Source organism: Dermacentor variabilis, chromosome 6 (assembly GCF_050947875.1).
Source record: "Dermacentor variabilis isolate Ectoservices chromosome 6, ASM5094787v1, whole genome shotgun sequence".
NCBI lineage: Eukaryota > Metazoa > Arthropoda > Arachnida > Ixodida > Ixodidae > Dermacentor > Dermacentor variabilis.
In genome coordinates, this window is record NC_134573.1 from 119,716,597 (window position 1) to 119,731,672 (window position 15,076).

The 15,076-nt window shown below is 49.3% G+C and overlaps 1 protein-coding gene across 1 annotated transcript in view; it reads left to right on the top strand.

The window, feature by feature from the left end:
• The first annotated feature begins 6,941 nt into the window (after nt 1–6,941).
• LOC142586276 (hepatocyte growth factor receptor-like) overlaps nt 6,942–15,076 on the top strand; it is a 61,326-nt gene continuing 53,191 nt past the window's right edge. Inside the window, exons 1-3 of the mRNA XM_075697524.1 lie at nt 6,942–7,000; nt 10,317–11,549; nt 13,328–13,507. Of these exons, the coding sequence (XP_075553639.1) occupies nt 10,395–11,549; nt 13,328–13,507 (1,335 nt within the window). The 5' untranslated portion in view covers nt 6,942–7,000; nt 10,317–10,394. The remainder of the gene's footprint in view (nt 7,001–10,316; nt 11,550–13,327; nt 13,508–15,076) is intronic.

A 15,076-nucleotide genomic window follows, 5' to 3' on the forward strand; every position in this document is an offset into this window, starting at 1 on the left:
TTCAATTTCCCAACATGAGTCCTCTCGGTGGTGTAATCTTCCTTCGTGTTATTGTCGCATACTTGGTTATCACTAATGCTGCTTCGCCTTTCAGGCGAAACTGCAGCCTGCCTCCCTCCCCCCATCTTTCTCTCTCTTTTCTTTTTCTCAGGGTCCGCGTATAAGCGCTGCTACGCGTGACTGCTATTGATTCTGATTTCGAATGAATCCGGCTTGACCTCATTTCAGTTACTGAGTGAATTATTTATAGTGGTCCCCAACTATCATGCACCAAGACTTCAAAAAAAAGAGCAGTTACGTTACTCGAAGAAAACCTAGTGCATATTGTTTCCAGATCAGTGGAGTGGCCACCAGTACTTCTTGCGGTGAGATTTGGTAATTACATTTATTTGTCTAATTCGAGAAGTACTGTCCTAATCATCAAAGTTTCAGTAAGGCATTTGTAGGCACCCCAAAATGACATCTAACTGCGGTGTTTTCAGCGATGTACTAATTGCTTATAATTTTTTCCGACTCGCAGTAACTGTTAACCTGGGTTGCAATCGTGGTTTGTATTCATTTGCATGGGCCCAGAACTAGCAGTATAGCTAAGGACGCAGGTGATTTTCAGCAACGTTAGTAATCAAATAATAGAAATAAACTGAAACTGTTCATACCTTTAGAAATAATTTTTAATTGGCTACCTACATCTCCTTTTAAAATGTAATAAACTTTGTCCTGTGCGTATATTTAAATATATTGTGTGTGTGCATTGTGTTTACATTGGAAATTTAAAACCATGTTGAAGTGAGAAAATACGGATGAGACAGCCGCCGCTAGTGCTTCTAATTCGTGTGTCCTCCTATTGTCAGGATTTGCAGAAAGAAAGCGTAAGTGTGAATTAAAAGCCTTGCACGTCCACGCCAACAATGATGCGGTAAGCTTTAGTAGCCCCAGGAAAATTTCAAGTGAAAAGGTCGAGAAAAGTCAAAAGAACACTCAAATGATCTGGGTGGCAAAGGTCTGGTAATGGCACTGTGTGTGTGTGTGTGTGTGTGTGTATGTGTGTGTGTGTGTGTGTGTGTGTGTGTGTGTGTGTGTGTGTGTGTGTGTGTGTGTGTGTGTGTGTGTGTGTGTGTGTGTGTGTGTGTGTGTGTGTGTGTGTGTGTGTGTGTGTGTGTGTGTGTGTGTGTGTGTGTGTGTGTGTGTGTGTGTGTGTGTGTGTGTGTGTGTGTGTGTGTGTGTGTGTGTGTGTGTGTGTGTGTGTCTAGGGGGGGAGGCTTCGGCATTGTCCGGAAGGGCGGAGCCCTCGGAATACTCCGGAGGGAGCTCCGGCCCCGGAGACCCCCCCGTAGTCGCCACCTATGTCCGGAGCGTCTTCTGTTTTTGATGAGTCTTTTCAACGGCGGAAGCGATGAGGTTTGCAACAGGCATAGACGACGTGTATGGAGTCAGTATTTCAGTCATGAAAAGGCCGCGGTACAATTCATTTCACCGTTGAGGCCGTTTCACAATGGAAACTTCAATGCCAACTGAAGTGAAACGTGACAGTAAATAGTAGCAGCGAGCAAGCATTTTATTTCTTTAAATTAAGAATTAAGCTGCCGCCATTCCACTATAATAGACGAGTGAAAACGCATAAAATTACGCGCTTGTAATTTATTTTTGTGATTAACGCCTTATTTAATTAGGTTACAGGGAAAGTTTGAAATGCGAACTACTTGCCGCCTCGCGAACAGAAGCTCGCGGTTATGACAGCGTGGCCGGGGCTTCACTGCAGACTTAAGCTAGTTCAGTGTACTTAAGTCGTGTTCAAATATAGAGGGTACTATGGCGCTGAAATCTACCGGAAGTGCAAGTATGGTGGTTCAGTCAGCGTGGGAATGATGGTTAGTTCAAGGGTTTAGCTTAACATAGTCCTTCCGGCTTCAAGCGGCTTTGCGACATTGCAAATTAATATTTAAAAAGAATATTGTGCTGTAAAAAATTACGGCAAAACCCATGACACGATGTACGTCTACATTAATGCGATTAGCACTCAAGCAATGTAGCGACACGCCGCACTGCCGAAACGCATCATGTATGATTACGCTCGTATGCAGCTGAGCTCCTCTATGGTGGCTAGAGGTAGATATGGCGTCAACGCCCGTATGTTCGGGCAAAAGCGCACTCCTTCGATTCATGCCGCCACCACAATGGCCGTGGTGGCGCTGCTGTGAGCATTGAGATGTCTTTCCAAACCTCTCTGCGTCTTTCACTCGCTCTCCGTGCTAGAGTGTAATCTGTGCACGAGCACGTGTGATTGTCGTTTTCTGGGTTCGAGGTTGCGCGCACGTGATTTTCGCGGTGTTTTCTTCGTGGTGAAAGATTGCTCGTTAGGATGTAGGCTTGAGTTCCGTGCCCTGCTCCAGCCAAATGGTTCTTCGCGTAAAGAAAGCGAAGCAAACACACTGTTTTGCACCTGACCGCACGCCCGGTTACGTATCCTCAAGGAAGGCAGGAAGCACGTCACTTTGTTTTCTGTGCCAAAGGACCCTGAACGTTTTGAAACGTGGCGGCGGGCTGTCACAAAGTAGACAGCCGGCTTGCGCATCTCATCGAGGCCAAACAGTCGATACTAAATCGCTGGAAGAAACAACGGCTTAACCGCAGACTGAGAAAGAAGGTGGCGGAGCTGAACCGAGCGATCGAGGATCACTGCCGCGCTCTCTGCATGCAACAGTGGAACGAGATCTGCAACGCGGCAGACGGGCAGATGCATAGCGGGAAGACGTGGAACCTACTGCGGCACCTGCTCGACGAAACGAAGACCAAGTCGCACCAAAGGGACAGACTCGCCAAGCTTATACATCGGGCGGTCTCAGCACACGGCGTCGACGAAGTCACCAGGCGCATTAACGACAAATACCTGCCGACTACACCTACCGAACAACACGCGCCGTACAGCGGCCTGCCTAACGCGAACCTCGATCGTGACATCGACGTCGAGGAGGTACGCGCGGCCCTGCACGACCTCAACAGCCGGTCGGCAGCCGGCCCGGACCTCGTCACAAACAAGGCGCTCAAGAACCTCGATGACGGCTCGATTGAAAAGCTCGCACAATACTACAACAAGTGCTGGAGAGCGGGAGCGCTGCCAAAGCTGTGGAAGACAGCCAAGACCATCCTGATCCCCAAGCCGGGGAAGCCGCCGGACACGGATAACCTCCGGCCCATCTCGCTCACGTCCTGCGTGGGCAAGGTGCTGGAGCACGTCCTGCTCAACAGGTGGCAAGACTACCTGGAACGAGAAGGGCTGTACCCGGCCACTTTGATCGGCTTCAGACAGCATCTCAGCACGCAGGACGCGATGCTGCAGCTCAAACACCAAATCATCGATGATGGCGGCAGCGCCCGCGACAACAAAGCCATCCTAGGGCTCGACCTGCAGAGCGCCTTCGATAAGGTGAAACACTCGGCGATTCTGTCCCAAGTCTCCAAGCTCAACATGGGAGAAAGATTCTACAACTACATCAAGGACTTCCTCACGGACAGGACCGTCGAGCTACGAGCAGGCGACCTACAGACGCAAGAGAAGAAGCTCGGGAGCACCGGAACACCACAGGGATCGGTCATTTCGCCAATGCTGTTCAACCTGGTAATGATCGGAGTGGCCGAAAAGCTCGGGTGCATCGAAGACGTCAGGCACACCATCTACGCGGACGATATCACGATATGGGTGACCGGTGGCAGCGACGCCCACATCGAGGGCGCGCTGCAAGCCGCCGTCGACGCAATAGAAGACCAGCTGGAAGGCACCGGACTGAGATGTTCGCCGAGCAAATCGGAGCTTCTCATACTCCCACCTACCAAATACAGCAGAGGCAAGACTAGACAACGCGAAAACGAAAAAATCAGAATCGTGACCAAATCCGGCAACGTAATCCCCGAGGTCGGCAAAATTAGGATCCTAGGCATGGTTATCGAAAAGCACGGAAGGAACGGCGAAACCATCACCCGTCTCAAGGCAAAAACAGCCAACGCGATTCGACTCCTCAAACGAGTCACTTCCAGAAAGGCTGGCATGAGAGAGGAGAGCCTAATTAGGCTCGTCCAATCTTTCATCATCGGCCACGTCGCGTACGTTGCAGCCTACCACAGATGGCTGCAACACGAACGAAACAAAATCAATGTGCTCATCAGAAGAGCGTACAAGACAGCGCTGGGCCTGTTCGAGTCCACAAGCACGGCCCGCTTGTTACAACTCGGGCTACACAATACGCTCGAAGAAATAGCCGAAGCGCAACGGACCTCTCAACTGGAGCGGCTGTCCATGACCAAAGCCGGGAGGAAGATACTGGACGATCTGGGAATAAGACGCTCGAACGAGGTGGAGATGAAGCTCCCCGTCCCCGAAGAGGTCCGACGCCAGACCAGAGTCGACCCCATAACGAGGAACATGAATCCCGAGTTCAACAAGGGAAGAAGAGCGGCGAGGGCCAAGGCTCTCATCGACCAGCATGCCAACGACGAACACGCGCGGTACGTGGACGCGGCCGAATACCAACGGAACGCCTTCGCAGCGGTCGTCATAGAGGCGTCAACCGGCGACACGAGGACGGCAGCGAGCGTGAGAAGCACCGAAGCGGAGCAAGCGGAGGAGGTAGCCATCGCCCTGGCCATCGCCGACGCAGACTGCCACACGGTGCTGAGTGACTCAAGACAGGCGGTGCGAAACTTCGCCAAAGGGCAAATCTGCAGGGAGGCTGAGCGCGTACTGCGAGCGGTAAAACTAGACGAACCAAAAGTACGACTCAAGTGGTTCCCGGCACACGCGGGCGACGCGTCGGAACGCAATGAGAACCATAACGAGACGGCACACGCCGCGGCGCGAGCGCTAACCAACCGCGCCCCGGCGACAGACCGTCCGACGTGGTTCGGAACCAAGGACCGCATGACGGATTACAATGAAATCACGAAGGCCTACCGCTTGGCTCGCAGGACTCTTCCACCCCCGCACCCGAGACTGAGTCGAGCGGAGGCGGTAGTACTGAGACAGCTCCAGACCGGATCGCTACCGAGCCCGAAACTGTTGAATCGCATGTACCTCGAGACATATCCGACCGATATGTGCAGAGTCTGCCGGAGGGAGACCGCAGACTACACGCACATCTTGTGGGACTGCATTAAATATCCAGAAGACGCTAACTCAAGAACACTCCCACCGCGGCTCGAGGCAGCCGCGAAGAGCTACGACCGAGACGATCAGCTCTGGGCCGTCCAGCAGGTCCTCGAGGCGCTCGAAAGGCACGGACCCAGCGAGCCGGCAACGGCGAGCGGAGACCCGCGCCGAGTAACGGCACCTTCGAGGATGACGTAGGCCCTCGTCGGGGCGCGCAAGCGCCCAACTGCAGGCATAAATAAAGTTTCTCCAATCCAATCCAATCGACGAGAAATCACCCCTCTGTGAGCTACACTTTCACGAAAAATAAATTTTGCGGTACTTCACGCACGTGGTCAACGGTGAAACAGTCAAGATTCCCCGTGATCGACCCGTGCTTACAAGTGACGCAGTGCCGACAATTTACCCAAATGCTCCATCCCACCTCTCTAAGATAGCAATCCTCACCACTGTTGTTGACAGGGGAGGACTCTTATATCTGCCAGATTAGCTGGATGCACTGGTGGCATCATTGGAAAGCCTTTTCACCCCCAGCTTCCATGTGAATCAATTAAGAAGCGACAGCTTTATGGATCTCGCATCTTTTCTCCAGCTTACCAAGTTGAACCTCATCGGCTGCCCTGAACACAAAACAGCACTTTCGCATAGAATCACAAACTTCTATGTGCTCACTAGGCTCCACTTCTACGTCGTCTCAGAAAGCGAAACGGGACGAAACGCGGGAGCGAATGAAGGTGCTAAAACTGTGTCGAGTGCTTTGGATTGTGTGCCTTGAGAATCTTTCTACACACCTTTGTTTTTATCAGTGATATTTAGTTTCAGTTATGTGCAATTTCTCTGTGGTATGTGTTGAGAAGAAGTCCTATTTCCTGGACACAATGTGCAATGAATGTCGTTTTGCCAAAGGGATTTGGTTGCTGAGGTTCGTGACTGTTTCTGCTGCGCTCCTTCATTAGTCGGGGCTGGCCGTCGTGAGCTCCGACATCGTATGAGAATCCCGAGTTTCTTCCCTATCGAGTGGGGTGCGATACTCAATCGCGTTCAAGAGTTCAAGCTATCAAGAGCATGTAGAACTTAATTCACTATAGGCATTTAAGTCCTCTCTTGCGCTTTTAATTTATCGGGGCGGAAACACGCGCCGATAATGCGGCAATCCGTTGGATGTGGTTTCCGCCTATCCAAGAACATGAGGTGCCTTATACGTGTCATGCGCCGTACGGTACGTGTTCATATTGTCTCGCCACGCCACAGGCCGATGGGCTCTCGGAGAACGCTGCGTCAGAGCTGAGTGCCACATACCTCGGACCGTTATTCGCTCGCCGACAGCCGTCATGCTGAAGATGACATGCGTTAAATTTCCATTCTGGGCGCATTGCCGGTGGCTTCAGTTCAATGTGAGAAACACGTCGCCTGCTTCATAACCTTGTCGGCAACAGAGCTTGCTGGATCAAGCCTTGATATGCCTGCGTCCATGGCACGGGCTCTGCTGGTGACGAAGGGTGCTGCAGCGTGCGATTATCGCGTCGTATCGGGCATCTCCGAGACGATAGGAACCCGCGTTCCGCTGAGTGCGCGACAACCGCTGGAAGCTCGTCGTCAAGAGTGGTGCCTCACTTCGCCTGCAGTGGTTCCTGGGAGCTCGAAACTGAGCGTCGCCACGAGCAACTCGATCGTTGCCGAGGACGGCCAACGACAGTGCCAGCGATCAGTGCTTCACATTGCAGGACTCGCACCGATATTGACTCGGCACCGTTTCGCTGTCTGTTGCCTGCGCAGTGGTATCGCAACCGTCGCCGATAAAGCGGCTGCAGCGGTCAACGCTCGTTCGCTGTCAACCGAGGGGCTCTTTCTCTCAGTCGGGTGAGTGACCAACGCCACGCCCTCAGGTGCGAGAAGCTTGCCTCGTCCTCAGACACTCTCAAAGTGAGTGAGTGAGCGAAATGACTTTAATAGGTCCAGAGAAGACGCAGGGGACACCCCGCGCCACCCCGGGAGCTTGACGGCCCGATCGCGGGCCAGGGTTTGGTCGTTGAGTTCGGGGCTGCCCAAGAGCAGAGCCCACCTATCCCTCGCTGAAGGAGGAGCCGATGGCAATATTTAAGCAATATTTAGGCAGCAATATTTACGAACATTCTCAAAGTAGTGCGTTGTCCGACGCAGCATACTACTCCGCTCCGCTGCCACTTGCCGCTCTTTACTTCGTGTAGAGTACTCTGTCTTTTAACTTTTTTTTTCTTTTCGTCCAACGCTTCACGTGTTCCGTCTGCGTTCATCATCTTATGTGTTCCTGCATTTTTTTTTTATTGATATTCGGTATTTTCAGTGATATTTTGCAGTGGATTCGGTAGATTTCACGTTTTTATTTTTCGCTATGTTATTCTTTCATATGTGCTTTTCTTTCTTTTCAAGATAGCGAAAGGAGAGCGAAAAAAGAAAGGAAATCCAGGGAGGCTAATTCTGGGTGTATACATCTGGTTGGCTACTATGGCAAAGCGTAAGGAGATAGAATGAGAAAGTGAGAGGAGCACAAAACGAAGTAAAACAACGTACGCAATCCAGCGACACAGGCAGTGTTCTCAAAGTGGTGAAGGTCTCTTGTGTAGCCCCGAAGACACAACTTGAGCACACAGCGCTGCTTCGGGAGCACCGACGGGCGCACCAACCTGAAACTTCCTGTTCCGTCATGGTGGACGCTTGTTCGGCGTATCAAACACTGCGCACCTTATTTGTCTATCGGTACTGTAGCACGGTTAGACACAGAGATGTTCTAATGTCTTGTCACAGCTTCATGCGCCGCACGCGGGCTTGTCAGCCATTTAATAAATAAACCATGGTATTTCGTAAATGGAACGCCGAGCTACGAACTCTGGGAGATGGTCTGTTCGCGTCACGATTCTTTCTTTGCAAACTTTTTGAATTGAATAATGGGGTTTTACGTGCAAAAACCACTTTCTGATTATGAGGCACGCCGTAGTGGAGGACTCCGGAAATTTCGACCACTTGGGGTTCTTTAACGTGCACCTAAATCCAGCAAATTTTTGATTTGGCAGAATAGCTCCTTAACTAAGTTGGCTTTTCATGTTATACTTTGCCTCTCCGGGTAGGTTTTAGTTTTTTTTTTCTCTGTCTTTTCTCCCTTTTCCTGCACTACAACACATTATGTATTTGTATGCCGGCAACAAAAACAAATTGAATTCTGGGGTTTTACGTGCCAAAACCACCACTTGATTATGAGGCTCACCATATAGGGGGGAACTCCGCCAGGGGATCTTTAACGTGGCCCCATTGCACGGGACAGGTGCCTTTTTTGCATTTGGCCCCCATCGTGTGTGTGTGTGTGTGTGTGTGTGTGTGTGTGTGTGTGTGTGTGTGTGTGTGTGCGGGCGTGCGTGCGTGCGTGCGTGCGTGTGTGTGTGTGTGTGTGTGTGTGTGTGTGTGTGTGTGTGTGTGTGTGTGTGTGTGTGTGTGTGTGTGTGTGTGTGTGTGTGTGTGTGTGTGTGTGTGTGTGTGTGTGTGTGTGTGTGTGTGTGTGTGTGTGTGTGTGTGTGTGTGTGTGTGTGCGTGCGTGTGTGCGTGCGTGCGTGCGTGCGTGCGTGCGTGCGTGCGTGCGTGCGTGCGTGCCTGTTTCCTGCATATTTTGTGCTTATTCTCTTCGGTGGCATACATGACGTTCTGTTTCTCGGAACATCGCCGCCTGTTCAATTCCGATGGGATCGCAAAACTCGCTATACAAGAATAACTATGTCAGCTCTCGATGCTCTTAGTAATTAACGCAAGATGACTGAAATTAGCGAGATTACCTCCAATACAGTGTTCCCCAAATCACGGGTATAGCATTGGGACGTGAAATTCGATGAATTATGATTATTCACCGCACATGTACTGGGTATAGCAGGCCTGCGATTCTGCAAGCATATCCACTTATCACTTATGTTACCCGCTTCCTCTTGGCATTTAGGGATTCGTCCACGTTGAAAAAATAGCATCACGAGAACAAAATTCAAATATGAGTCCTGGAACCTTTCCTTTTTACTCCGTCCCAATAACGAGGACGCGAACGGGCAACTATATATAATGCGACGTCTTTACAAAAACTAAAACGCGCGCTTTCGGTTTGCTGTGTCTCGCACCAAGGGTCATGTTACCTTTCTGCTGGAACGATTATGTATTCCGATAAAAATAGCCCATATAAGGCCTCCTCGCGACGACAGGCACTTGACGAGCAATAATGTGCGCCGAACGCACCACTGTATACATTGGAATCAGAAGTTGCTGCTTTAAGGAGGCGGCCGCATTCAACGTGCTTCCGACAAAGTTCCGCGTGCTGACAGAGTCTTTCCGTTCCGCGCGGTCCCGATGCGGCGATCAGAGCTGAGAATTTCTTTCTCTATGGTTCAGATGCTTTCAGAGTGGCTGGTACTGTGAGTTAAAACCTTGTTTACCTCATTTCAAAGCGCCGATAGTGTGTGGTGTGAAATGGCAGCTCCGTCGCGCCAAAAAATAAATACATAAACATGGCGTCCGTGTCGTTTCTGCTTAAACGTAATTTTGATACACGCCTAACGCTGTCACCGCCGGCGAGTGGCGCGTGCTGGCTATTTGTAAGTATCCTAATTTACCATTTAGCTTCAGTATGTCACGTTTTATGCAACGGGGGCCCACGTGCACTCTAAGTGGTATAACTGTAATCTGGATAAGTCTAAAACGTCTTTCGGTTTCGGCGTCACCCAGTTGTCCAGCTGAAATCAGTGGTTTTCCGAGTAATACGCTATACCCGGTTTAGTTTTCCTGGCCTTTAGTACGTAACGGCGATGAAGGTAAAAAAAAAACAAGTCATGAGAAAATTGACACGGCAAGGTTTATGGCACAATACCTTATAAACGCAGTGTATGTAATATGTTATCAACCTATAAGTGTATGGTCGTGTGTTCAGTGCGTTTGTGTTTGTTATTCAAACAATATACTGAAGTTGAACGACTTCTTACTGAGTTTGTTCCAATTCTATATTAACAATCAATATTAAGGTAGATGCAGCCAGACGTAAATCTGCTTTATTGTTTGGTGATTCACATCTATTACGATGAAAGGGGAAAAGGAGAACGTAGAAAATAGCGTCTTTTATACTTGTGTTTCATATCATTCTAACGACTTTCTACATTGTGATTGCCTTCTGCAGGAGCGGCCGATAGACATATCGGCTGGTTACCAACAACCAGAAACAGGACAGACACGTGACAATAATCGAAACGGGCAGATGGATCAACGAAATAATTATGGTGGACAGTTGCCGGCTGTCGTGTTGCTGACGCTGACGCTTGGTACGGTGGTGGAAGCTCAAGCTGCCCTCTCCATCAAGACCTTTCAGCTACCCAGAGGACCCGCACAAAAGCTCCTGTACGTCAATCTGTCGCGAGGCGACGGTGTCGTGGTCGTGGGCGGAAGAAACGCCCTCTACGCGCTGTCGCCTGACTTATCGCTCAGAGCGCTTTACAGAACGGGCCCTGAGAACGACAGCGCGCTATGCCCACCTCATCCTCTCCCGTGCGAACACAGCCGAAATGTGACGGATAACTACAACCGTATCCTGCTGCAAATCGGCACCGAACCCCTCATTCTGGCCTGCGGGGCTACGTCGCAGGGCATGTGCTCGATTCACGACCCTTTGCTCAGCCCGAATGTCACGACGCTCATGGACAAAAACCTGACGGACAACTACGTTGCTTCGAAGAAGAGCACCGTGGCCTTCTTCGGCACCGGAGATGACGGGGGAAAGGTCCTCTTTACCGCATCGGCTCCGGATGGCCGGCCTCCGGAGTACCGTCTTTTCACCGTGGCTGCCAGAGTGCTCAGCACGTCGGGTTCCTTCAGACTGCTTTCTCACACACGGGCTACCTCTGCGGACGAGAGCGATAGGTTAAAGGCGGCCCAAACGCTTCGCTTTGTCTACGGCTTCAGCCACAACGCCTTCGCTTACTTCGTCGTAGTGCAAAAGGTGGAGAAGGCATTCCAGTCCTCCTTCGAGACGCGGCTGGCGCGCGTATGCGACAACGACGAGTCATCCTTCCGCACGTACGTGGAGGTACCCATCATGTGCCCCCCGGCAGACGGCGCGCTGTCGGCGGCCACCAGTGCCTACTTGTGGCCGTCGAAGTCTGCAAGCGGTGGTGGCAGTGGTGGGAACGGCAGCACCGACTTTCTTGCAGTGGCTTTCGGAGGGGTTCCCGCCGGCAGGTTGAACACAAGCTACCTGAGACTGAGTTCGTCGAGTTCGGTGGTCTGCTTTTTCGATATGAAAAGCGTCGAGGACACATTCAGGAAGACTGTCGAAAACTGCGACAATGGATGGGGGAGCGCGAGACTGTCGCCCCTCTACCACGACGATGGCGACGACCTCAAGTGTTCCCATCACGTGAGTGTATAGGTCTTTGCTGACTGTTCTTTCGCATTCGTATATACGTTAATGCGGCTTCTCGCTGTGTGGTCGAAGAGGCGGAACAATCACCGTGGATGTCCCACCCCTTGCCGCACGCACATTTCCGCGTGCAGAAAGACGTTCGAGCGTGTTGATTTCGCGGATAGGCCTCGCGCAAGGAGCCCAATATGCAGCATAATAGACGGCAGTAACACAGTACGCGATGTTTTCTGCATCTTCAGGCCTGAAGTCTTTCCGTCATTTTCAAAACAGTGTCTATGAAAGGCGAAGGCATCTATGCCCACATTTGCACATATTTCTCCTGCAGCGTGAACTCGCTAGAAGAGATAACAAATGTCTCCCCTACGGAGGGCAAGTGTAAGCAAAATAAAATTTAGAGTAGGTTCAAACCGCTGATCATTCAGTCATCGGATGTGACTATGTCTTTTGTCATGACGCGTAACTTTGCGTGTTCCTGAGTAGAGATACAAAAAAAAAAAGAGATTCGGGCAGAACTTACCTGCAATAGCTATCGAAGTTTGCGAATAACGGAAGTACGTTATGTATGAGGCGTGTATGAAACGCCACGAAGTCGCGCAAAATATTTTGCGTGGTCTCCAAGATTGCGTGGCATCCTATAGCGCACTTGTGGCGCGCTGGTGCGTATGAGCCGTCTACTGCAGCCGGGCTCCTCTCTCGTGCTTTCCTCTGGACACTCTGCGCCATCCAGTGGCGTGGCCGCGAAGTACGTACGTGGCCTCCGAGATGTGCGCCTGTGCGCGCGAATACTGTGAATTCTGAGCGGAACGGGAGCGCACGCGACAAATGTTTGAAAGAGCTCGCCTCAGGGTCCCTTGTGAGTAATTCATTTAGGTAAACGTACTCCGGTTCGGACTTTAGAGCCTGAATGATTCACTTAAATAAACGGACTCCTGCGCAAACTCTAGAGGCTAGCTGATGAATGTCCCCTTTGTTATGGATTAGTATAATATTGGCATCCTTCCAGCACTTTAGTACACTTGAGGTCCTGAGGCGTTGCGTATACCAAAGGCCGCATGCTTTTCAAGCCTAATGCAACCTCCATATTTAATTAAATCTGCTATTATTCCATCTTCTCCTGCACCTTTTCGCCTAGACATGTCTTGCAAAGCCCTCCTAACTTCATTGCTGGTTACAGAAGGAGTCCCTCTATCATATTCATCACTACTTCCAATGAAGGTTGTGCGGCCTCCTGCACTCCATAATTACACAAGGCCTCCATGTCTGCCGGCATCTCTACTGAATCAAATGCCTTTTCATAATCTATGAAAGTCATATTAGAGACGTTGATTGTACTCCCAGATTTCTCGGTTACTTCATTGAGGGCACCTACCTGTATATACTTTCCCGCAAAGTGTCTAGAATGAGGCAAGGAATGATTTGCATTAAAACTGTTAAACGTCAGTAGCATCAAAGCGTCAACGGTACTGCGGGCATATTTTTACTTGCTGTTACCTAATTTAAACACCGGGGCACTTTCCAGTCTCTATTATGTACTCGTGCTGACTTTGGTGACCTCAAGGCTGATTTCGAACAGGGAAGGGCCTCGAAAGAGAGAGGAGGAAAGTTCCATTCCGTACGTTACCATTCAGGCATAGTTCCTCGTTGTTATTCCAGGGTATATATATATATATATATATATATATATATATATATATATATATATATACATATATCACGTTTTAACATTGCTGGTGTTAAAAAAAATCTGACGTAATTCTGCGTTTCTCTCTCAGGATACAGAAAGCAAGAACGTTTGCACACCAGGACGAAATGACTACGTAGAAAGTACGATCCCGCTCGTCGGGCGAGCACCTATAACGCTTAAAAATAGCCTCGCAACCTCCGTCACCGTTATGGAACAAAACGGCTCCACTGTTGTGTGGGTTGGCAACGACAAAGGGTTTCTCCGCAAGGTATGTGAAAAAAATAAAAGACCTATTACTGACATTTGCGTAGCAAGGCATATATACAACACTGTATGGCATACAGTGCTTCTACCACTATGCTCTCCGTACCTTCTATTACTGCTAGCGGCGTTTCCCGAGAATTCACTCCGACAAATGCACAAAGCTTCTTGTAACATTGCTAGAGTAAAATATAGCGCTCCAGGAGTGCGACCGCAGGGATAATAGTACACGTCGCACAGTTTTAAATGCGAGGTGTTCTCTGAGTGCAGCCACTTTCTTGGCAGGCGAGCGTAATTCGCCGTTTTCGTTGTCCGATCACGGTGATAGTGCAGTCGAAAATCATATGCCACAAGAGCGACTCGATAGCTGCCACTTGGGTTTGTGCCACCGGGGCCACTGAATACATGCCACTGGGTGTGTGTTAGTTTGATTTCAATCTTATGTCTTGTCATTGCAAACATTATCTTTTACTTATTTTAAATATAAACACCTACAGCCTATAATCTCTACATAACTGTTCGCTACACAACAGTTGCACTATTCATACAACCATTCCTTATCAATCATAAGTGCTTCGTATTACGTAGTGGTCAACGGCAGCTGACTCTGGGGAAATCGTCGCCCTCAATTTTACATGTCCTCGCTCAGAATAGTCATTCCGAGTTGTTTTATCATTCTTTATGCTTTAGTTATGTTGCGTTGCTCTGAGCGTTTTCGCAAAGTGCCTATGTGTTTTACTTAAAATAAACAACTTTTTCACTTAAATTAAGACAAATTCAGACACAGATTTAGCACCCTAGTGAATTCTGTCGCCAGATCTAGACTTTTCTTGCGTGGCAAAAATAGAAGCATAGTCATTTTTGATACTGGTAAGTTTGTTTGCTATTTAGGTAAATCAGTGAGTTTACGAGGACAGATGAGCTCCAAGAAGCTTAGTATAAGAAGCCACTGGAAGGTCGTTTGTGGCCAGAAAGACTAACTTTTACACATCTACCTACATATATGTATGCTGCTTGCATTCACAGGCTGAGGTAATTACTCGCCACATTGGCGCCACCCGCAGGCGCCTGTGCCAGATATCCTTCTAGATTTTTCTTAAATTTATATGCTTATTTGGAGAATGATGACATTATTTGTAAAGCCTACTAGTCCTTCTTTCTTAGGCAAACACTGTATAGAAAAAAAAAAGAAGGCTCAGACAAGCAAGCAAACAAGGCAGTATATTAAATAAATGTAAATAAATGTCGAAGCATGGTGCCACATAGTTCACTTACAGTTGAAATTAGCACATTGCATACAACAAACGCAATATGCCCAGCCAGTAATGTAAGATTGTATGAAAAAGAAAGTAAGGGTTATATATAACGCAGTTGACTGGTTGTTGACTTGCAGCTGACTTGCAGTTCACATGTAGTTCACAGTACGATTTATACAGTGGTTGCAAGAGTTACGAAGAAACAGTTCTTGTAGTGAATACCGTGCTGACGTGCATTGCATTACCAGCGGACGCCAGTGATAGCTTTCATGGGCCTGTGCAGTTGATGGGAGGAAAAGAGTCCCTTTCTGCAAGTATTA